This window comes from Pelophylax lessonae, assembly GCF_965119305.1.
Source record: "Pelophylax lessonae genome assembly, chromosome: 3".
Classification (NCBI taxonomy): Eukaryota; Metazoa; Chordata; class Amphibia; order Anura; family Ranidae; genus Pelophylax; species Pelophylax lessonae.
In genome coordinates, this window is record NC_138770.1 from 675,678,630 (window position 1) to 675,701,491 (window position 22,862).

General features: G+C 44.8%; 1 protein-coding gene across 2 annotated transcripts in view; it reads right to left on the minus strand.

Moving 5' to 3' along the window:
• The window catches only part of DAAM2 (dishevelled associated activator of morphogenesis 2), a 342,052-nt gene that overhangs the window by 51,773 nt on the left and 267,417 nt on the right, over positions 1-22,862 (minus strand). For both annotated transcript variants that reach the window (XM_082249299.1, XM_082249298.1), the window contains one exon: positions 10,425-10,509. In XM_082249299.1, coding sequence (XP_082105425.1) covers positions 10,425-10,509 — 85 coding nt within the window. The remainder of the gene's footprint in view (positions 1-10,424; positions 10,510-22,862) is intronic.

Sequence of the window (22,862 nt, forward strand, 5' to 3'; positions counted from 1 at the left end):
CATGGATTACTGGAACCATGTCCTGTGGTCTGATGAGACCAAGATTAACTTATTTGGTTCAGATGGTGTCAAGCATGTGTGGTGGCAACCAGGTGAGGAGTACAAAGACAAGTGTGTCTTGCCTACAGTCAAGCATGATGGTGGGAGTGTCATGGTCTGGGGCTGCATGAGTGCTGCCGGCACTGGGGAGCTACAGTTCATTGAGGGAACCATGAATGCCAACATGTACTGTGACATACTGAAGCAGAGTATGATCCCCTCCCTTCGGAGACTGGGCCGCAGGGCAGTATTCCAACATGATAACGACTCCAAACACACCTCCAAGACGACCACTGCCTTGCTAAAGAAGCTGAGGGTAAAGGTGATGGACTGGCCAAGCATGTCTCCAGACCTAAACCCTATTGAGCATCTGTGGGACATCCTCAAACAGAAGGTGGAGGAGCGCAAGGTCTCTAACATCCACCAGCTCTGTGATGTCATCATGGAGGAGTGGAAGAGGACTCCAGTGACAACCTGTGAAGCTCTGGCGAACTCCATGCCCAAGAGGCTTAAGGCTGTGCTGGAAAATAATGGTGGCCACACAAAATATTGAAACTTTGGGCCCAGTTTGGACATTTTCACTTAGGGGTGTACTTACTTTTGTCGCCAGCGGTTTTGACATTAATGGCTGTGTGTTGAGTTATTTTGAGGGGACAGCAAATTTACACTGTTATACAAGCTGTACACTCACTACTTTACATTGTAGCAAAGTGTCATTTCTTCAGTGTTGTCACATGAAAAGGTAGAATCAGAAATTTACCAAAAATGTGAGGGGTGTACTAACTTTTGTGAGATACTGTATCTCCCTGCAATCATTTTAGACCCAGTTCAATCCCAGCTTTGTGTGTTCCAGTTCTTCCTGAAATAAATAAAAATCCAGCAGGGATAGTGGGAACCTCTCATAATGGGCACAGCAGGTGTACAGACCCGGGAACAACAGAGAGATAGAAGAGACTATCATGGGGTTTATTCTGCCAAAATGTAGAATATGACTTTTGGGTGGATTGACCGATGAAGAAAAACTTTTTGCTTGGAGTCAACATCAAAAATAAAAATTGACAACCTCCATGCAGCGATGTGACATTCTTGTGTCGGATTCATGAGGGGCATTCAATAAGCTTTGTCTATGAGAAGAAGAAGGATATTCATGCACACATCCCATGTATCAGACGGGCCCCGGGGCCCAGGGAGACATTAATGTAAAAGATAATTTATTAAGAGGAATCCTCGTACCAGAAGTCTGACCCCCCCCGACCTCCTCCCCCCCCCCCCCTTACTGATGTCTGTTGCCGCAAGCTGTCCGGATAGCGGTCATCTTACAGGCAGTCTGGACTGAGATGAGGACATGGGTGACACCGGCGGCGGTTGGAGACGTATGTATAGAAATGAATGACTTCCTCTATGGCCAGTACTGGGTACATTAGATGTAGTCAGCGATATTTCTGTGTTATCATCATTCTCACATACAGAGTCTGACTTATCAGTGCCGGCATTTGTATTAGAAGACAAAACGCTCATCGTTCCCCCTCTGAGCGTCCAACACAATCCCTGAATAGAGAAATTCCACCACAGAGTCTGTCCTCAGGAATAGATGAAGAACAAATACAAATCTATATAATATATTAGTGCTGTATCTTAGAAACATAGAATGTGTCGGCAGATAAGAACCATTTGGCCCATCTAGTCTGCCCAATATATCTGAATCCTATGAATAGTCCCTGGCCCTATCTTATATGAAGGATAGCCTTATGCCTATCCCATGCATGCTTAACCACTTGCCGACCGCCGCACGACTATCTACGTCGGCGGTCAGCCCCTCACAGGCAAACTAACGTAGGGCTACGTTGCTTGCTTGTGAGGGTCTAGGGAGCGAGCGCGCGCCCCCGGGGGCACGCTCCCGCTCCCGCGTGGTCACGGACCCCCCCGCGCGTGTGACCAGCGGACCCGATGTCCGCCGGTCACTCGGCGATCGGCGGGGGAGAGGGAGAATGTCAGGCAGCTTGTGTAAACAAACTGCCTGTCATTCTCCTCGCTGCAAAGACACTGATAAAACGGATCTGGTATGTAGATCCGTTGATCAGTGTCTTTACAGCTAGAGCCACAGCCAATCACAGTAGAAACCACGCCCCTAGGGACACACACAGCCCCTCCCTTCCAAATAAAGTTAACCCCTTCACTACCAGTGTATTTTTACAGTAACAGTGCATATGTATAGCACTGATTACTGTAGAAATGTCACTGGTAACCCCAAAAGTGTCAAAAATGTCAGTCAAGGGTCCGATCTGTCCGCCGCAATGTCGCAGTACCGCAAAAAAAATCGCAGATCGCCGCCATTACGCGTTAAAAAAAAAAAACAACAAAAATGACAAAAATCTTTCCCTTTGTTAGTAAACGCGATAACTTTTGCGCAAACCAATCAAAATACGCTTTTTGCGATTTTTTTTACCAAACATAGGTAGCATAAAACAAATTGGCCGAAAATTTTTAAAAATTTTGATTTTTACATTTTTTTTTGGGGGAATTTCATATAAAAAAATGTGAAAAATATTGCTATTTTTGCAAAATTGACGCTCTTTTTTTGTTTATAGCGCGTGATCAAAAAATCGCACAGGTGATCAAATACCACCAAAAGAAAGCTCTGTTTGTGGGAAAAAAAGGACGTCAAATTCGTTTAGGTACAGCGTCGCACGACCGCGCAATTGTGCGTTAAATTCACGCAGTGCCGAATCGCAAAATACCCCCTGGTCGGAATGGGGGTAAAATCTTCCGGGGCTTAAGTGGTTAAACTCCTTCACTGTATTTGCAGCTACCACTTCTGCAGGAAGGTTATTCCGTGCATCCACTACTCTCTCAGTAAAGTAATACTTCCTCATATTACTTTTAAACCTTTGCCCCTCTAATTTAAAACTGTGTCCTCTTGTGGTAGTTTTTCTTCTTTTAAATATGCTCTCCTCCTTTAACAAGTTGATTCCCTTTATGTATTTAAAAGTTTCTATCATATCCCCTCTGTCTCTTCTTTCTTCCAAGCTATACATGTTAAGGTCCTTTAACCTTTCCTGGTAAGTTTTTTCCTGCAATCCATGTACTAGTTTAGTAGCTCTTCTCTGAACTCTCTCTAGAGTATCTATATCCTTCTGGAGATATGGCCTCCAGTACTGCGCACAATACTCCAAGTGAGGTCTCACCAGTGTTCTGTACAGCGGCATAAGCACTTCTCTCTTTCTACTGCTTATACCTCTCCCTATACATCCAAGCATTCTGCTGGCATTTCGTGCTGCTCTATTACATTGTCTTCCCACCTTTAAGTCTTCTGAAATAATTACTCCTAAATCCCTTTCCTCAGATACTGAGGTCAGGACTGTGTCAAATATTCTATATTCTGCCCTTGGGTTTTTACGCCCCAGGTGCATTATCTTGCACTTATCCACATTAAATTTCAGTTGCCAGAGTTCTGACCATTCTTCTAGTTTTCCTAAATCCTTTTCAATTTGGCGTTTCCCTCCAGGAACATCAACCCTGTTACATATCTTTGTGTCATCAGCAAAAAGACAAACCTTACCATCGAGGCCTTTTGTAATATCACTTATGAAGATATTAAACAAAATTGGTCCCAGTACAGATCCCTGAGGTACCCCACTGGTAACATGACCTTGTTCTGAATGTTCTCCATTGACTACAACCCTCTGTTGTCTGTCACTCAGCCACTGCCTAATCCACTCAACAATATGGGAGTCCATGCTCAATGACTGCAGATCACTGACAAAGGCCTAGGGCGGCACTTTGCAGGGGGGCAGCGAAAAAGCTGCGACCTGCAAGAAAAAAAAAAACAGCCTTCTCCCGGCTCCTACACGAAAAGAGTCCCCACCGACTTGCGCTACACTTTTAGTATAGTGCCAGTCTAATGGGGGGGGGGGGGGGATTGGGCCAGAGGGCAGGGTCCAGGAGGCAAATCAGTCTGGCAGCCCCATAAAGCACTCACACTGTTACCTGTGGGTATGATAATACCGGCCTGTGAGGACATTCAGACAGACCGCACAACTGGCCCGACGTCCCCAAATGCTAATAAGTGTGGCACTGCAGCCTAATGCTCCGCCCCTACCATCCTCCGCCCCCAGCTATGGCAGCCATCATGTCAATATTATAATTTCATTTCTTTAGACATCCTTGTCCTTGAGCGAGCAGATTGACCTGCATCATATACAATTAAGACTTTTAATTGTATATGATGGCAATAATATTTTGGACCCCCTTACCTCATATGTGCTATCGCAATATGTCACTGGATTAGTGAGATTATTCCAATCTTATAAGATATTTGGACCTGTGTTTGCTGACACTGATTATTTCACTTATTTATAGAATGACTCCGGACTTCCTATTCATTATACAATTAGTGAAATAATCCTATAATTACAATCAGTGGCAGCAAACACAAGTCCAAATATCTTAAAAGAAAGGAGTAATCTTACTAATCCAGTGACATAAGGCTGCACTGATGGCCACTGATGAGTTGGCACTAATAAACTGCACTGATGGGGCTGCACTGATAAGGCAGCACTGATATACTGCACTAATGGGCACTAATACACTAATGCTCTGATGGCCACTGATGAGGCCGCAATGGTGGATATTGATAAACTGCACAGATGGGCACTGATAAGGGTGCACTGATAAGGCAGCACTGATGGGCACTAATGAGGCTGCACTGATGGGCATGAGGCGGCACTGATGAGCTTCACTCATGGGCCTGCACTGATATGTTGCACTGATGGGCACTAATAGGCTGCACTGATGGCCACTGATGAGGCTGCACTGATGGCCACTGATGACGCTGTGCTAGAGGCCACTGATGACGCTGTGCTAAAGGCCACTGATGGGGCTGCACTCATGGGTACTGATATGATGCACTGATAGGCTACACCGGTGGCCACTGCTGGGGCTGTACTGATGGGCAGTAATGAGGCTGCACTGATGGGCACTGAGAAGGCTGCACTGATTGCCACTGATGAGGTGGCACTAATAAACTGCACTGATGGGGCTGCACTGATAAGGCAGCACTGATATGCTGCACTGATGGGCACTAATATGATGCTCTGATGGCCACTGATGAGGCCGCAATGGTGGATATTGATAAACTGCACTGATGGGCACTAATGAGGCTGCACTTATAAGGCAGCACTGATGGGCACTAATGAGGCTGCACTGATTGGCATGAGGTGGCACTGATGAGCTTCACTCATGGGCCTGCACTAATATGTTGCACTGATGGGCACTAATAGGCTGCACAAATGGCCACTGATGAGGCTGCACTGAAGGCCACTGATATGATGCACTGATAGGCTGCACCGGTGGCCACTGATGGGGCTGTACTGATGGGCAATAATGAGGCTGCACTGATGGGCACTGATAAGGCTGCACTGATGGGCACTGATAGTCTGGTTGTGGTCATAAACAGGAAGGGGTGGGCCGTATTTAAATTAGGGGGTGCCTAAGTTTAGTCAGGCCTTGGACAGCACAAAACCAAAATACACCACTGTAATATATGTATATATATATATATACACTGTATGTGTACTGTATATATCCTGCACTCTTCACATTCTTGCCTGTAAAGAGGATTCCTAAGTACCACATGCTGGCTGGTTTATCAGGTATTTAGAGTGTTGGCTCTGGGATCTCTCTACAGCACTGCGGTATATGTCAGACATATAGAAATATATAATAATAGTGTGTGATTGTGGGGGTGGGGGGGACATTAGAGTGTAAGCTCCTCTGGTGCTGAGACTGATGGGACTGGCTCAGTGTTCTCTGTACAGCACTGCTGTATATGTCAGAGCTATATAAATGTATAATAATAGTGTGTGACTGTGGGGGGATATAAGAATGTATGTTTTTGGTGAAACTCTTCTCTTTGAATGATTGATTGGGACAGCCAATGGTCATGGTGACATTCCCCCTATTTGTAGGACGGCCAATGTTACGTTCGCTGTTATCACATGGCGAGTTACAGATTTTATCGATGACTCTCCAAAGGAAATTCTCTGCATGTGATCCCACCCAAATCTCTGTGGCAAACTGACCGCAACTCAAATGCGTCCCTCAGCCTAAATTCCTGAAAGTCTCCAACGAACAAATTTTAAGAGCGAATGGCCGGCGAATGCTGGCGTAGAGATGTGCCGGGCTTTTCCTGCTTTTTTTTTTTTTACAGCTCTGCCTCTGCAAGCCAGGATGTATAATTTCATAGCGATCTCCACGGCCAATATTTTCTATAGAAATGATAAAAAAGCGTTATTTCTGCCGCTGCCAAACCAGAAGCTGCGAGACAGCAGACAGTCTGCGAGTCTCACTTAGAGCTCATTAGTGTAGGACAGGCTCTGGGCCCGGGACCCGTCTGAGGGGCTGCAGACCACAAAGAAAGTATTGTGTGTAAAACAACACCGACTTAGTCAATAAAAACTCTAATTTTAGTAGAGGAGCTACTGAATCCTGCGGATAACACATTGCGCGCTTCGCGTTTTTTCCATAGCTGACTGCGCTTTATAAAGTAAGAAAACCTTTTACTGTCCACATGAAGAAATCGACTTCTTCAAGCTTGGCAGTTTAAGTGACCCCGCGAGGGTGGAAATATAGGAGCCGACATTGTTGACTTGTTTTGAAAGCTTAACCTTTGGCGCGAAACTAAGATTGCGAATGGGAAGGAGCGAGGTGCAAGCTACCAGAAAGGAATGCTTTCTGTTGCTGTGCTTCTGTACTTTGGCTTTAGGTGAGCTCATAAAGGTCTGTTTATATAAAAAAAAAAAAAATATTGAGGCATTTCCACAGCCGTCAGGAATAAATCGCCATAATCAATCTAATATGTTAATTAACTTAAATTTTCAGCTCCATCTAGTGGCCATAATGCAATATTTCTCTGATTGAAGTATTTCAGGTAAATTCCACATTATGGCCATTAGATGGCGCTGCCCCGTAGTGCCATATCCAGCTGTGTGGGTGACCAGTCTTATCTTCCTCTTTATCAGCTCCATCTAGTGGCCATAATGGGGTAGTTCTCTGATTGAGGTATTTTAGGAAATTCTATATTGTGGTCACTAGGTGGAGCTACCCCATAGGGCCATATCCAGTTGTGCGGGTGACCAGTCTTATTTTCCTCTTTATAAGCTCCATCTAGTGGCCATAATGCGGTATTTATCTGATTGAGATATTTCAGGAAAATTCCACATTATGTCCACTAGATGGAGCTGCCCCATAGGGCCATATCGAGTTGTGTGGGTGACCAGTCTTATCTCCCTCTTTATCAGCTCCCTCTAGTGGCCATAATGGGGTATTTCTCTGGTTGAGGTAATAAAATATCATATTATGGCCACTAGATGGAGCTATCCCATAGGGCCATATCCAGCTGTGTTGGTGACCAGTCTTATCTTCCTCTTTATTAGCTCCATCTAGTGGCCATAATGGGGTAGTTCTCTGATTGAGGTATTTCAGTAAAATTCCACATTCTGGCCACTAGATGGCGCTGCCCCATAGGGCCATATCCTGCTGTGTGGGTGACCAGTCTTATCTTCCTCTTTATCAGCTCCATCTAGTGGGCATAATGTGGCATTTCTCTGGTTGAGGTATTTCAGGAAATTCCATATTATGGCCACTAGATGGAGCTGCCCCGTAGGGCCATATCCAGCTGTGTGGTTGACCAGTCTTATCTCCCTCTTAATACGCTCCATCTAGTGGCCAAAATGCGGTATTTGTCTAAGATATTTCAGGAAAATTCCACATTATGGCCACTAGATGGAGCTACCCCATAGAGCCATATCCAGCTGTGTGGGTGAACAGTCTTATCTCCCTCTTTATCAGCTCCATCTAGTGGGCATAATGGGGTATTTCTCTGGTTGAGGTATTTCAGGAAATTCCATATTATGGCCACTAGATGGAGCTACCCCATAGGGCCATATCCAGCTGTGTGGGTGACTAGTCTTATCTCCCTCTTTATAAGTTCCATCTAGTGGCCATAATTGGGTATTTCTTTCAAGGACATTCACAGAGTTGTATCTTGGCTGTGTGCTAAGGATCGTTATCCTGTTGGAAGATGAACCTTCACTCCAGTCTGAGGTCCAAAGCTCTCTGGAGCAGGTTTTCATCAAGGATGTCCCTGTACATTGCTGCATTCATCTTTCCCTCCATCCTGACTAGTCTCCCAGTTCCTGCTTTTGAAAAACATCCCCACACCATGATGCTGCCACCACCATGCTTCACTGTAGGGATGGAATTGGCCAGGTGATGGGTGGTGCCTGGTTTCCTCCAGACATGACGCTTGCCATTCAGACCAGATAATCCAATCTTTGTTTCATCAGAGCAGAGAATTTTGTTTCTCATGCTCTGAGAGTCCTTCAGGTGCCTTTTGGCAAACTCAAGGTTGGCTGTCATGTGCCTTTTACTGAGGAGTGGCTTCTGTCTGGCCACTCTACCATACAGGCCTAAATGGTGGAGTGCTGCAGAGATGGTTATTCTTCTAGAACAGTGATGGTGAACCTTGGCACCCCAGATGTTTTGGAACTACATTTCCCATGATGCTCAGCTACACTGCAGAGTGAATGAGCATCATGGGAAATGTAGTTCCAAAACATCTGGGGTGCCAAGGTTCGCCATCACTGTTCTAGAAGGTTCTCCTCTCTCCACAGAGAAATGCTGGAGCTCTGTCAGAGTGACCATCGGGTTCTTGTTCACCTCTCTGACTAAGGCCCTTCTCCCCCAATTGCTCAGTCTGGCCGGGCGGCCCGCCCTAGGAAGAGTCCTGGTGGTTCCAAACTTCTTCCATTTACAGATGATGGAGGTCACTGTGCTAATTGGGACCTTTAACCACTTAAGCCCCGGAAGATTTTACCCCCATTCCGACCAGGGGGTATTTTGCGATTCGGCACTGCGTGACTTTAACGGAGAATTGCGCGGTCGTGCGACGCTGTACCTAAACGAATTTGGCGTCCTTTTTTTCCCACAAACAGAGCTTTCTTTTGGCGGTATTTGATCACCTGTGCGATTTTTTGATCACGCGCTATAAACAAAAAAAGAGCGTCCATTTTGCAAAAATAGCAATATTTTTCCCTTTTTTTTATATGAAATTCCCCCCAAAAAAATGTAAAAATCAAAATTTTTTAAAATTTTTGGCCAATTTGTTTTATGCTACCTATGTTTGGTAAAAAAAATCGCAAAAAGCGTATTTTGATTGGTTTGCGCAAAAGTTATTGTGTTTACTAACTAAGGGAAAGATTTTTGTAATTTTTGTTGTTTTTTTTTTTTAACGTGTAATGGCGGCGATCTGCGATTTTTTTTGCGGTACTGCGACATTGCGGCGGACAGATCGGACCCTTGACTGACATTTTTGACACTTTTGGGGTTACCAGTGACATTTCTACAGTAATCAGTGCTATATATATGCACTGTTACTGTAAAAATACACTGGTAGTGAAGGGGTTAACTTTATTTGAGAGGGAGGGGCTGTGTGTGTCCCTAGGGGCGTGCTTTCTACTGTGATTGGCTGGGGCTTCAGCTGTATGCAGACTGATCAACGGATCTACATAGTAGATCCAGATGATCAGCTCTCATACAGCGAGGAGAATGACAGGTGGCTTGTTTACACAAGCTGCCTGACATTCTCCCTCTCCCCCGCCGATCGCAGAGTGGCCGGCGGACATCGGGTCCGCCGGTCACACGCGCGGGGGGGTCCGTGACCACGCGGGAGCGGGAGCGCGCCTCCGGGGGCGCGCGCTCGCTCCCTAGACCCTCACAAGCTAGTGACGTAGCCCTACGTCACTTTGCCTGTGAGGGGCTGACCGCCGACGTAGATAGTCGTGCGGCGGTCGGCAAGTGGTTAATGCTGCAGATATTTTTCTGTACCCTTCCCCAGATCTGTGCCTCCATACAATCCTGTCTCTGAGGTCTACAGACAATTCCTTGGACTTCACGGCTTGGTTTGTGCTCTAACATGCACTGTTAACTGTGGGACCTTTATATAGACAGGTGTGTGCCTTTCCAAATCATGTCCAATCAACTGAATTTACCACAGGTGGACTCCAATCAAGTTGTAGAAACATCTGAAGGATGATCAGTGGAAACAGGATGCACCTGAGCTCAATTTCGGGTGTCATGGCAAAAGCTGTAAATACTTATGTATATGAGATTTTTATTTTTATTTTTTTTTTAAATAAATTTGTAAAGATTTCAAACAAACTTCTTTCACGTTATCATTATGGGGGATTGTTTGTAGAATTTTGAGGAAAATAATGAATTTTAATCCATTTTGGAATAAGGCTGTAACATAACAAAATGTGGAGAAAGTGAAGCGCTGTGACCCTTTCCTCCGCTCTGCTGATCCAGTTCCAACACTACGAACGTACCTGCTCCAACATGTCCTTCGGGAGGTCCTCCCGCTCATCCATCTCCATAATGGCCTTCCTGATCTCCTCATTGGAAAGTTTGAGCCTACAAACAGACAAAAAAAAAACACACAACTGTTACTAACTACAGACACCAAGTATGTGAGGGTTGTTGAGTGTTAACAGTTGCAAGTTATCAGAAATTGTCCACTGGTCTGGAGGGGGACTTCTGGAGGTCTATAATAGCCAATAAATTACTCCTCAATTAGGTGTTGCCACCTGATTTACACTATTATACCAAAAGTATTGGGACGCCTGCCTTTACACACACATGAACTTTAATGGCACCCCAGTCTTAGTCCGTAGGGTTCAATATTGAGTTGGCCCACCCTTTGCAGCTATAACAGCTTCAACTCTTCTGGGAAGGCTGTCCACAAGGTTTAGGAGTGTGTCTATGGGGATGTTTGACCAAATTTCTTCCAGAAGCGCATTTGTGAGGTCAGGCACTGGCTCTTAGTCTCCTCTTTAACTTCATCCCAAGGGTGTTCTATCAGGCTGAGGTCAGGACTCTGTGCAGGCCAGCCAAGTTCCTTCACCTCAAACTCGATCATCCATGTCTTTATGGACCTTGCTTTGTGCACTGGTGCAAATCATTTGGTAGAGGGGGGGTATGGTGTGGGGTAGGGGGGATTAAGGTGTGGGGGAGGGGGGGGGGGAATTATGGTGTGGGGTTGTTTTTCCGGTGTTGGGGTTGGCCCCTTAGTTCCGGTGAAAGGAACTCAGCATAACACCTTGCTTTGGGGATGGCCCCTTCCTGTTCTAACCTGACTGCGCACCAGTACACAAAGCAAGGCGTTAGTTTGCTGATGCCTTAAGAGTTCCCTTCACTGGAACTAAGGGGCCGAGCCCAACCCTTGAAAAACAACCCCACACCATAATCTGGTCTGGAGGGGGACTTCTGGAGGTCTACAATAGCCAATAAATTACTCCTCAATTAGGTGTTGCCACCTGATTTACACTATTATACCAAAAGTATTGGGACGCCTGCCTTTATACACACATGAACTTTAATGGCTTCCCAGTCTTAGTCCATAGGATTCAATATTGAGTTGGCCCACCCTTTGCAGCTATAACAGCTTCAACTCTTCTGGGAAGGTTGTCCACAAGGTTTAGGAGTGTCTATGGGAATGTTTCACCATTCTTCCAGAAGCACAATTGTGAGGTCAGGCACTGGCTCGCAGTCTCCTCTTTAACTTCATCCCAAGGGTGTTCTATCAGGCTGAGGTCAGGACTCTGTGCAGGCCAGCCAAGTTCCTTCACCCCAAACTCGATCATCCATGTCTTTATGGACCTTGCTTTGTGCACTGGTGCAAATCATTTCATGGAGGGGGGATTACGGTGTGGGATTGTTTTTCAGGGGTTGGGCTTGGCCCCTTAGTTCCAGTAAATTGAACTCTTACTTAACACGTCAGCATACCAAGACATTTTGGAAAATTTCATGCTCCTAACTTTTTGGGAGGAGTTTGGGGATGGCCCCTTCCTGTTCCAACATGACTGCGCACCAGTGCACAAAGCAAGGTCCATAAAGACATGGATGAGGGAGTTTGGGGTGGAGGAACTTGACTGGCCTGCACAGAGTCCTGACCTCAACCTGATAGAACTCCTTTGGGATGAGTTAGAGGGAAACTGTAGCCAGCCCAACATCAGTGCCTGACCTCACAAATGCGTTTCTGGAAGAATGGTCAAACATTCCCATAGACACACTCCTAAACCTTGTGGACAGCCTTCCCAGAAGAGTTGAAGCTGTTATAGCTGCAAAGGGTGGGGAAATTAATATTGAACCCTACGGACTAAGACTGGGATGCCATTAAAGTTCATGTGTGTGTAAAGGCAGGCGTCCCAATACTTTTGGTAATATAGTGTATACATACAGTATTGGAATCCAAATTTGAAACATATCGCTAGGCTTTAGTCTTTTCTTTGTTCTATAGTATCTTGCTATATCTTGGCAGATGCTTTGTAACCAGACATGAGTTTTAGCATTCCAGGATCCCTTTATGTCCTCTATAGTCTCCTAATGTTGTAAAGATTGTCCTACAATGAAAGACTGATTGGATGGTTCGCTTAACCAGTTCTGGACCGGAAGGATTTCCCCCCTTAATGACCAGGCCATTTTTTGCGATTCGGCACTGCGTTACTTTAACGGACAATTGCGCGGTTGTGCGACACTGTACCCAAATACAATTGATGTCCTTTTTTCCCCACAAATAGAGCTTTCTTTTGGTGGTATTTGATCACCTGTGCGATTTTTATTTTTTTGCGCTATAAACAAAAAAAGACGACAATTCTAATAAAAAAAAACTAGACGAACCTGACCGCAGAGTTCCCCCCCCCCCCTCCGTCACTCCAGAGTCCAGTCCACACCATATCCCCCCCCCCCCCCCCAGGCCCCAGTTCACTTACCTTGTTCCTCCAGACTGACAGGTGGCGGCGGCGGCTTCCCCCCCAGTCTCCTCCATATCCCCTCTCAGCGGCCTTCTCCTCCCTCCTCCTCCGCCAATAGGATGCCTTCTCCTTTGGCCAATTAGGAAACAGGTCTCAGGACCCACTTCCTGATTGGCCGGGAGGAGAATCAGTGTGGCAATAGCAAATATTAATTCACTATTGTCACACAACTGGGTGGTCTCAGGGCGCAGTGCTCTGCGCCCCCCCCCAGAGACCACCCTTTTTTGAAGCCTATTAGAGCCTCTGGCTCTAATCACGTGCTTCAGAAAAAAAAACATCCTGCATGTAGATTAGGGGGCCGGATGCATGGATAGGGGGGGGCGGTGCCCCTAATGGATGGGCCGCCACTGCATTGGTGGTCAGTAGAAAGAATGTTCCTTACATTGGTGGTCACTGCGAAGAATGTGTCATACATTGTGGTCTTTGGGAAGAACGTCCTCTTATATTGCTGGTCAGAATTCCACCCTTACAGATGGCTTAAATTATTACAGGTGACATGCCACTGGCTCTGTCATATGGGGTTGGACCCAGAACCATGCAGGCGCCATTAGTTGGAAGGTCAATCAGTCACAACTCAAGGAATTCCTAATAACCTCTGGAAGAGCGCTGGCTGAGAATGGCTGATCTGCTAGATCTACTTGCATCCTTGGCGCCTAAAAAGTCCTACATAATATATAATGTTCTTCAAAAGAATCAGCATTCCAAACTGCAAATCTGAAGAACCTTCACTAGAGCCTTGCACAGTTATAAAGAATTAAGAACGCGCATTCAAACATTTCCCAAAATCAAGTCCTTCTTTCTCGGTTTTCCAATACTGGATTTCTATTAATAAATTCAAGTGGCGGAGCCAGGCCCATATTAGCTGCTTTTTCTTGGCAAGCAAAATACACAAAGGTGTTACAGGGCAAAGGAATCCATAATCTGCCAACGCCGACTACGAGACGTTGCAGCTGAGCTAAATTTAGAAAGTTTACTCCATTTACATTAACCTGAATTTTGGATCATTTCATTTAGAAGCCATCATGCTTTGCAGGCCGATGTTTGAGCTGAATGATGGTCTCATGTCTTAGTATTCTGTTGTGTGGGCTTAACCTCCGATTCAGTGTGAATACGCAAGGATGCAGGGAGTCCAGAGAGAAGGGGGGGAGGGGCTGGGACCTGGTAACACCAGTTCTATCTTTGTTCAGCTGAGAATTAAGCTCAGGTTTGAACTGAACCCATTATAAACTGTCCCCCACCACTCAACTGAGGCCAGGACATTCCCTGCCCTGTAGCTCAATATTGAACCCTACGATGCCTCCAAGTGTGCTTCCAGCGTGCCTCAGTATCTAAGTCCCACCATATGACTCCATACTTAAACATGCTTCTGTGTCCCCAAGTGCTACTTTCTGACTCAAGCATAGCCATATTAGATCAATGGTGTAACAAGCATCCCCAACCCTTTGTAGCTACAGGTATACAAAGGGTCGGGATGCTTGTTACACCATTGATCTAATATGGCTATGCTGGAGTCAGAAAGTAGCACTTGGGGACAACGAAGCATGTTTAGGTATGGAGTCATAGGGTTGGACTTGGGAGATACTGAGGCACGCTGGAGGCACACTTGGAGGCATCGAGGTGCTTGACAGGACACAGATGTTTACATAGATGTGCTACACTGAGGGGACACAATGATTGGAGGAACTATGAAGGAACTATGGAGGAACTATGTTACATGCAAGCCATGAAGGAGACAGAAACTCAAGGTACTGGAAGACACTGGAGACACGAAGGAGACAGAAACTCAAGGTTCTAGAAAACACTAGTGGCAAGGAGGAGACAAAATCTCTGGAGGTATTGAGGAAGAAGAATATCTGGGTACTGGAAGACACTGGAGACATGGAGAAGGCAGAACCTCAAGGCTCTAGAAAACACTGGTGGCAAGGAGGAGACAAAATCTCTGGAGGCATGGAGGAAGAAGAAAATCGGGGTACTGGAAGACACTGGAGACATGGAGGAAACAGAAACTCAAGGTTCTAGAAAACACTGGTGGCAAGGAGGAGACAAAATCTATGGAGGTATTGAGGAAGAAGAAAATCGGGGTACTGGAAGACACTGGAGACACGAAGGAGACATGGAGGAGACAGAAACTCAAGGTTCAAGAAAACACTGGTGGCAAGGAGGAGACAAAATCTTTGGAGGCATGGAGGAAGAAGAATATCTGGGTACAGGAAGACACTGGAGACATGGAGAAGGCAGAACCTCAAGGCTCTAGAAAACACTGGTGGCAAAGAGGAGACAAAATCTCTGGAGGCATGGAGGAAGAAGAAAAATCGGGGTACTGGAAGACATTGGAGACACGGAGGAGACAGAAACTCAAGATTCTAGAAAACACTGGTGGCAAGGAGGAGACAAACTCTCTGGAGGCATGGAGGAAGAAGAATATCAGGGTACAGGAAGACACTGGAGACATGGAGGAGACAGAAACTCACTTTCTCTCACTGGGCGAAAAGGCAGAGTGCCACAGGAACGCACAATTTACCATTGCATGGGGCTTCAGAGTGGACTTCCTGCATCTGGTTCTTCCTACTGCTAGGGGTCACCGGTGTCGCCATCTTGGACCCGGGAACTGGCTGTGGCTTCCTGAGGAACCACAGCTGGCTCCCCAATGCACATGTGCAAGCTCTGGTGACGCTCTGTGACTGGTTCTTGCAGCCTCCTGATACAGTGGAAGTGGAGGGACAAAGGGTGTCACCCTCGCTTAGGCTAAGATTTCCGTAGTGGGAGTGGGTGGCTATAAAAACTTGCCCCCCAAAAAAGCTATAACTCAGATACAGACTGGGGGGAGGAAGCAAATCAGTGGAACTTAAATTTTTGAGTGAAGTTTCCCTTTGAGGGGTCTCTTTATAAAGGGGTAAATCTGACATTCACCACACATTCATTGCTGGTGAATCTTCCTGGTGCATCTTTTAAATGTCAGAAATTGACCACTAGTGACTGTTTGGTGAAAGTCACATTAAATATACCCTTAAGGCTGCATTCACACATGATCCTAGCGTCTTTGAGCGTGTTTCCTGCATTTTTTTTGGGCTTTTTCATGCCAGATTTGGGTGTGTTTTTATGCAGCGTTTTTGAACTTTGGCGTTTTTTTAAATTAGCCAATAGAGAAAACTATCATCTGTTGCATCATTTGTTGCTAAGTTTTTAAGCTTTTTTAGCTTTTCTGTCAGCTTTTATTTCTTTTTTTTTTCTATTCTTTTTTTTTTGTTAGGGTAAGGGGTTAGAGTTAAGGTTATGTTTGGGTTAAGATTAGGGGTTGGGGTTAAGGTTAGGATTATTATTTATTTTTGTTAGGGTGCTATAATACTACCACTAATAATAATAACTATTATAATATAGGATTAGTGTTAGTTATTATTTATTTATTTTTGTTAGTGTTAGGGTGTTAATACTAGTACTACTAATACCACTACTAATAATAATAAAAATTAAATAAATAAGAAAAAAATGAATAAATAAATGTCAAATACACAAATAAAAATAATCTTAAACAAATAATAAATACAATAAAGGAATACTATGTAATAATAAATAAATAATTAACCCCTCACCTTAACCCCTAACCCTTAAAAATAGATAATAAAATAAAATGTTGCTAAAATAATAATAATAAATAACTAAACACTCTAACAGAAAATACAAAAAAAAAAAAAAATAATTATTATTTATAAAGTATTTTGTTTGTGTAAGCATTTATTTATTAGCTTATTATTACTACTACTACTACTACTAATAATAATAATAATAATAATAATCATTAATTTAATTTTTTTAAAGTTAGGGGTTAATTATATAATTTTTATTATTACATATTATTCATTTTATTTTTTTATGATGATTTTTAGTTATTTGTGTTTTTATTTTACATTTATTTATTCATATATTATTACAAATATTTTTTTTTTTTTTACATTTTTTAATTTGAGCGAAAAATCGCACAAAAATGCACGACAAAACATGCAAATGTGCACAACAATGCGCAAATTGCACTCTTCTATTCATTTGTATGGGAATAGAAACAAAAATTGTGCACATCTGCCCAATTTGAGCTGCAGAAAAGCTCCAGAACATTTTTGAGCTTCATGCGTTTGGCGTCAGATGACTTGTAGTGGAGATGTGAACCGTCTCCATAGAGAATAATTGAATTTTTCTCCTCCAGCGTTTTGGAGCTACGCCGAGGTGTGAACAGAACCTGAGTGTGTGTGTGTAGACCCTAACAATTACCTTATTTCCCATTTATCTGCTACAAATATACCATTGAAAATGTTATGCTGTATCTGTTTAGTAAGCACAAAAAAATACCTATTGATCCTTCCAGAAATCCAGCCAGCTGATTGCTTTCTGGGCTCTCTGCTTCCAGATACATTATTCTCAGCTATCACTGAGAGGAGATGAGAAACGGAGGGGGGTATTGTGTAGTCCTGTCCTATGGTGACAACATTGCTCCTCCATACAGTACAGTGAGTGAGCGTTGTCACCCCAGGACAGGAAGTGTTTTACTGGACAGATCACAGGTAAAAAATAAAGGAAACAAAAGCCTAAAAAAAAAAAAAAAAAAAAAAAAAGAAAACGAATGCAGCCACCACATCTAACGTAAGCTGCAATATACAGTATCTCACAAAAGTAAGTACACCCCTCACATTTGTGTAAATATTTTATTCTATCTTTTCATGTGACAACACTGAAGAAATGACAATTTGCTACAATGTAAAGTAGTGAGTGTACAGCTTGTATAACAGTGTAAATTTGCTGTCCCCTCAAAATAACTCAACACACAGCCATTAATGTCTAAACCGCTGGCAACAAAAGTGAGTACACCCCTAAGTGAAAATGTCCAAATTGGGCCCAAAGTGTCAATATTTTCTGTGGCCACCATTATTTTCCAGCACTGCCTTAACCCTCTTGGGCATGGAGTTCACCAGAGCTTCACAGGTTGCCACTGGAGTCCTCTTCCACTCCTCCATGATGACATCACAGAGCTGGTGGATGTTAGAGACCTTGCGCTCCTCCACCTTCCGTTTGAGGATGCCCCACAGATGCTCAATAGGGTTTAGGTCTGGAGACATGCTTGGCCAGTCCATCACCTTTACCCTCAGCTTCTTTAGCAAGGCAGTGGTAGTCTTGGAGGTGTGTTTGGGGTCGTTATCATGTTGGAATACTGCCCTGCGGTCCAGTCTCTGAAGGGAGGGGATCATGATCTGCTTCAGTATGTCACAGTACATGTTGGCATTCATGGTTCCTTCAATGAACTGTAGCTCCCCAGTGCCAGCAGCACTTATGCAGTCCCAGACCATGACACTCCCACCACCATGCTTGACTGTAGGAAGACACACTTGTCTTTGTACTGCTCACCTGGTTGCCGCCAGACACACTTGAAACAATCTGAACCAAATAAGTTTATCTTGGTCTCATCAGACCACAGGACATGGTTCCATTAATCCATGTCCTTAGTCTGCTTGTCTTCAGCAAACTGTTTGGGGGCTTTCTTGTGCATCATCTTTAGAAGAGGATTCCTTCTGGGATGACAGCCATGCAGACCAATTTGATGCAGTGTGCGGCGTATGGTCTGAGCACTGACAGACGGACCCCCCACCCCTTCAACCTCTGCAGCAATGCTGGCAGCACTCATACGTCGATTTCATAAAGAAAAACTCTGGATATGACGCTGAGCATGTGCACTCAACTTTTTTGGTCAACCATGGCGAGGCCTGTTCTGAGTGGAACCTGTCCTGTTAAACCGCTGTATGGTCTTGGCCACCGTGCTGCAGCTCAGTTTCAGGGTCTTGGCAATCATCTTATAGCCTAGGCCATCTTTATGTAGAGCAACAATTCTTTTTTTCAGATCCTAAGGAGTTCTTTGCCATGAGGTGCCATGTTGAACTTCCAGTGACCAGTATGAGAGAGTGAGAGCGATAACACCAAAGTTAACACACCTGCTCCCCTTTCACACCTGAGACCTTGTAACACTAACGAGTCACATGACACCGGGGAGGGAAAATGGCTAATTGGGCCCAATTTGGACATTTTCACTCAGGGGTGTATTTACTTTTGTTGCCAGCGGTTTAGACATTAATGGCTGTGTGTTGAGTTATTTTGAGAGGACAGCAAATTTACACTGTTATACAAGCTGTACAGTCACTACTTTACATTGTAGCAAAGTGTCATTTCTTCAGTGTTGTCACATGAAAAGATAGAATAAAATATTTACAAAAATGTGAGGGGTGTACTTACTTTTGTGAAACACTGTATATATATATATATATATTATATAGATTTGTAATTTTTCTTCATCAATTCCTGAGGACAGAATCGGAGATGGGATTTCTCTCTTCAAGGATTGTGTTGTGTGAAACACTGTATTACATTTTTGTTCTTGGATTACGATACTCTGTAATGTAAATATTACCATAAACTAGAGTTCCCATTTAAGTTCAAGCAGAGTGCCTCCTGCATCGCGTCCCTGGCAGCGCCCCCCGCAGAGTTAATCTGGAATGTGGAGCGTTTCGGGGGATTATATAAAACATACGCGCTGATAAGTGATTAAGTATAAAAATATACAGGAATACCTCGCTGATTAAACAAGTTCTGGGCTGATTTCAGATTCCATAACAGCGTTCAAAGGAAAGAAAAGAGAATATTCGGTATCACGCCGGAATCGTGTTCCCGCGCCGGGGCCAATGTAAACTCTCGCCGGCCGTTTGGACATTGCAAAAGATATTCCTGACGCTGAAATATGTCAGGCCTCAATGTCCTCCAATGAGCAGCAGCTGGAATACCAGCGGTGACCGGTACACGGGAGAGGGCCTGTAAATAAAACGCCCATCACTGGACGCGGCCACCGCTCCAAAATATTTCACCTGGTGGGGTGAGGAATAACCAGGAGGGGCTTGTAATATTTTACCGTAATCTGATAAACGCGCGCGGCAGAACGGGGCGATTAACCACTTGCCGACTGCCTAACGCCGATCTACGTCGGCGGTCAGCCCCTCACAGGCAAAGTGACGTAGGGCTACGTTGCTTGCTTGCGAGGGTCTAGGGAGCGAGCGCGCGCCCCCGGGGGCGCGCTCCCACTCCCGCGTGGTCACGGACCCCCCCGCGCGTGTGACCAGCGGACCCGATGTCCGCCGGTCACTCGGCGATCGGCGTGGGGAGAGGGAGAATGTCAGGCAGCTTGTGTAAACAAGCCACCTGTCATTCTCCTCGCTGTAAAGACACTGATCACACGGATCTAGTATGTAGATCCGTTGATCAGTGTCCTTACAGCTCAAGCCACAGCCAATCACAGTAGAAAGCACGCCCCTAGGGATACACACAGCCCCTCCCTCCCAAATAAAGTTAACCCCTTCACTACCAGTGTATTTTTACAGTAACAGTGCATATGTATAGCACTGATTACTGTAGAAATGTCACTGGTAACCCCAAAAGTGTCACAAATGTCAGTCAAGGGTCCGATCTGTCCGCCGCAATGTCGCAGTACCGCAAAAAAAAAATCACAGATCGCCGCTATTACGCGTTAAAAAAAAAACAACAAAAATGACAAAAATCTTTCCCTTTGTTAGTAAACGCGATAACTTTTGCGCAAACCAATCAAAATACGCTTTTTGCGATTTTTTTTACCAAACATAGGTAGCATAAAACAAATTGGCCGAAAATGTTAAAAAATTTTGATTTTTAAATTTTTTGGGGGGGGGAATTTCATATAAAAAAATGTGAAAAATATTGCTATTTTTGCAAAATTGACGCTATTTTTTTGTTTATAGCGCATGATCAAAAAATCGCACAGGTGATCAAATACCACCAAAAGAAAGCTCAGTTTGTGGGAAAAAAAGGACGCCAAATTTGTTTAGGTACAGCGTCGCACGACCGTGCAATTGTCCGTTAAAGTCACGCAGTGCCGAATCGCAAAATACCCCCTGGTCGGAATGGGGGTAAAATCTTCCGGGGCTTAAGTGGTTAAAAGCTGAACTCCGGCCATACAAACTCTCATTTAACCAGTTGTGGTGTGCTATACATGCCCAAAACGTATGTTATGGTAGTACATAAGACACCCTTTCCTTCGGCCTGCTGCCACTCTTCCCTCGCACTTGCTGGCAATTCCCGACTGTCAAAATGGCAGCCAGGAATCGCTGTGTAAATATTGTACATGTAGTTCAGGGGGGTGTCCAATCTTTCTAAACAAAGGGCCAGTTTACTGTCCTTTAGACTATAGAAGGGCCAGACTAGGGCCAGTGGGAATCAATGGCAGCTGGTGCTCCACGGGCCGGACGGGCCGCACTCTACTACCCCCCGGACCACACCAGGCCGCAGCCGCACACCATACCACATCCCCCCCCCCGGACCACACCAGGCCGCAGCCCCACACCATACCACCCCCCCCCCCCCCGGACCACACCAGGCCACAGCCGCACACCATACCACCCCCCCCGGACCACACCAGGCCGCAGCCACACACCATACCACCCCCCGGACCACACCAGGCCACAGCCGCACAGCCGCCCACCATACCACCCCCCTCCCGCCGCCTTACTCACCTTGCCTGGATATGTGGAGGGAGGGCAGGCAGCATCAGCACACGGCGGCAATGGCATCAGGTTGGGCTTCTTCCCCCTCCTCCATGGCCAATGGCATGGCTTCTCCTTTCAGCCAATCGGGAAACGGGTCTCAGACCCACTTCCTGATTGGCCAGGAGGAAGATCCGTGTGACAAAAGTGAATATTCATTCGCTATAATAGGCTAAAAAAAAGAGTGGGCTCAGGGCGCAGAGCCCTGTGCCCAGAGCCCCCCCAGTTGTGTGACAGTAGCAAATTTTCCTTCGCTATTGTCACTGGCTCTAATCACATGCTAAAGAAAAAAAAAAAAGGCCCATTGGAATCCATGCGTCCAGCGCCCCGCATGTAGATTTTTGGGCCGGAAGCATGGATGGGGGGGGGGAGGGCGCCCCTGCGCCCACAATGCACCAGCCGCCACTGGTGGGATTAGAAAATGTCCTGGTGTCGATAACCATGGCCATTCATTGGGGTCCATGAGAAGAATAATACCCCATTATTAGTATCAGTAGCAGGAGTATTGTCCCATCATTGGTGTCATTGGCAGGAATTTGCCCCATTGTTAATGTCAGTGAAAGGAATAGTGCCCCAAGGGCCAAGTAAAGGCAAGCAAAAGGCCCCATCCGGCCCCCGGGCCGCAGTTTGGAGGCCACTGAGGTAGAAGCTGCTGTTGTCATCTCCCATAAAGTTTATAAACATTGTTCAGACTGGAAATAGAGAGATACAAAGTAATATTGTTTATAAACATTGTTCAAACTGGAGATAGAGAGATACAAAGTAATATTGTTTATAAACATTGTTCAGACCAGAAATAGAGATAAACAGAATAACAATGTTTATAAACATTATTCAGACTGGGAGATGAGGAGATACAAAATAACATGGTTTATAAACATTGATCAGACTCGAGATAGAGAGATACAAAGTAGCATTGTTTATAAACATTGTTCAGCCAGCGATAGACCAAAGTAACATTGTTTATGAACATTGTTCACACTGGAGATAGAGCGGTACAGTATAACATTGTTTATAAAAAAATTGTTCAGACATGAGATTGAGAGATACAATGTAACATTGTTTATGAATATTGATCAGACAGGAAACAGAGAGATACAAAGTAACATTGTTTAAAAACAGTGATCATATGGGAAATAGAGAGATACAAAGTAAAATTGTTTATAAACATTTGATCAGATTAGGAGATAGAGATACACAGTAACATTGTTTATAAACATTGATCAGACGGGAGATAGAGAGATACATAGTAACATTGTTCAGATGGGAGATAGAGAGATACAAAGTAACATTGTTTATAAACATTGATCAGAAGTGAGATACAAAATAACATTGTTTATAAACACTGATCAGA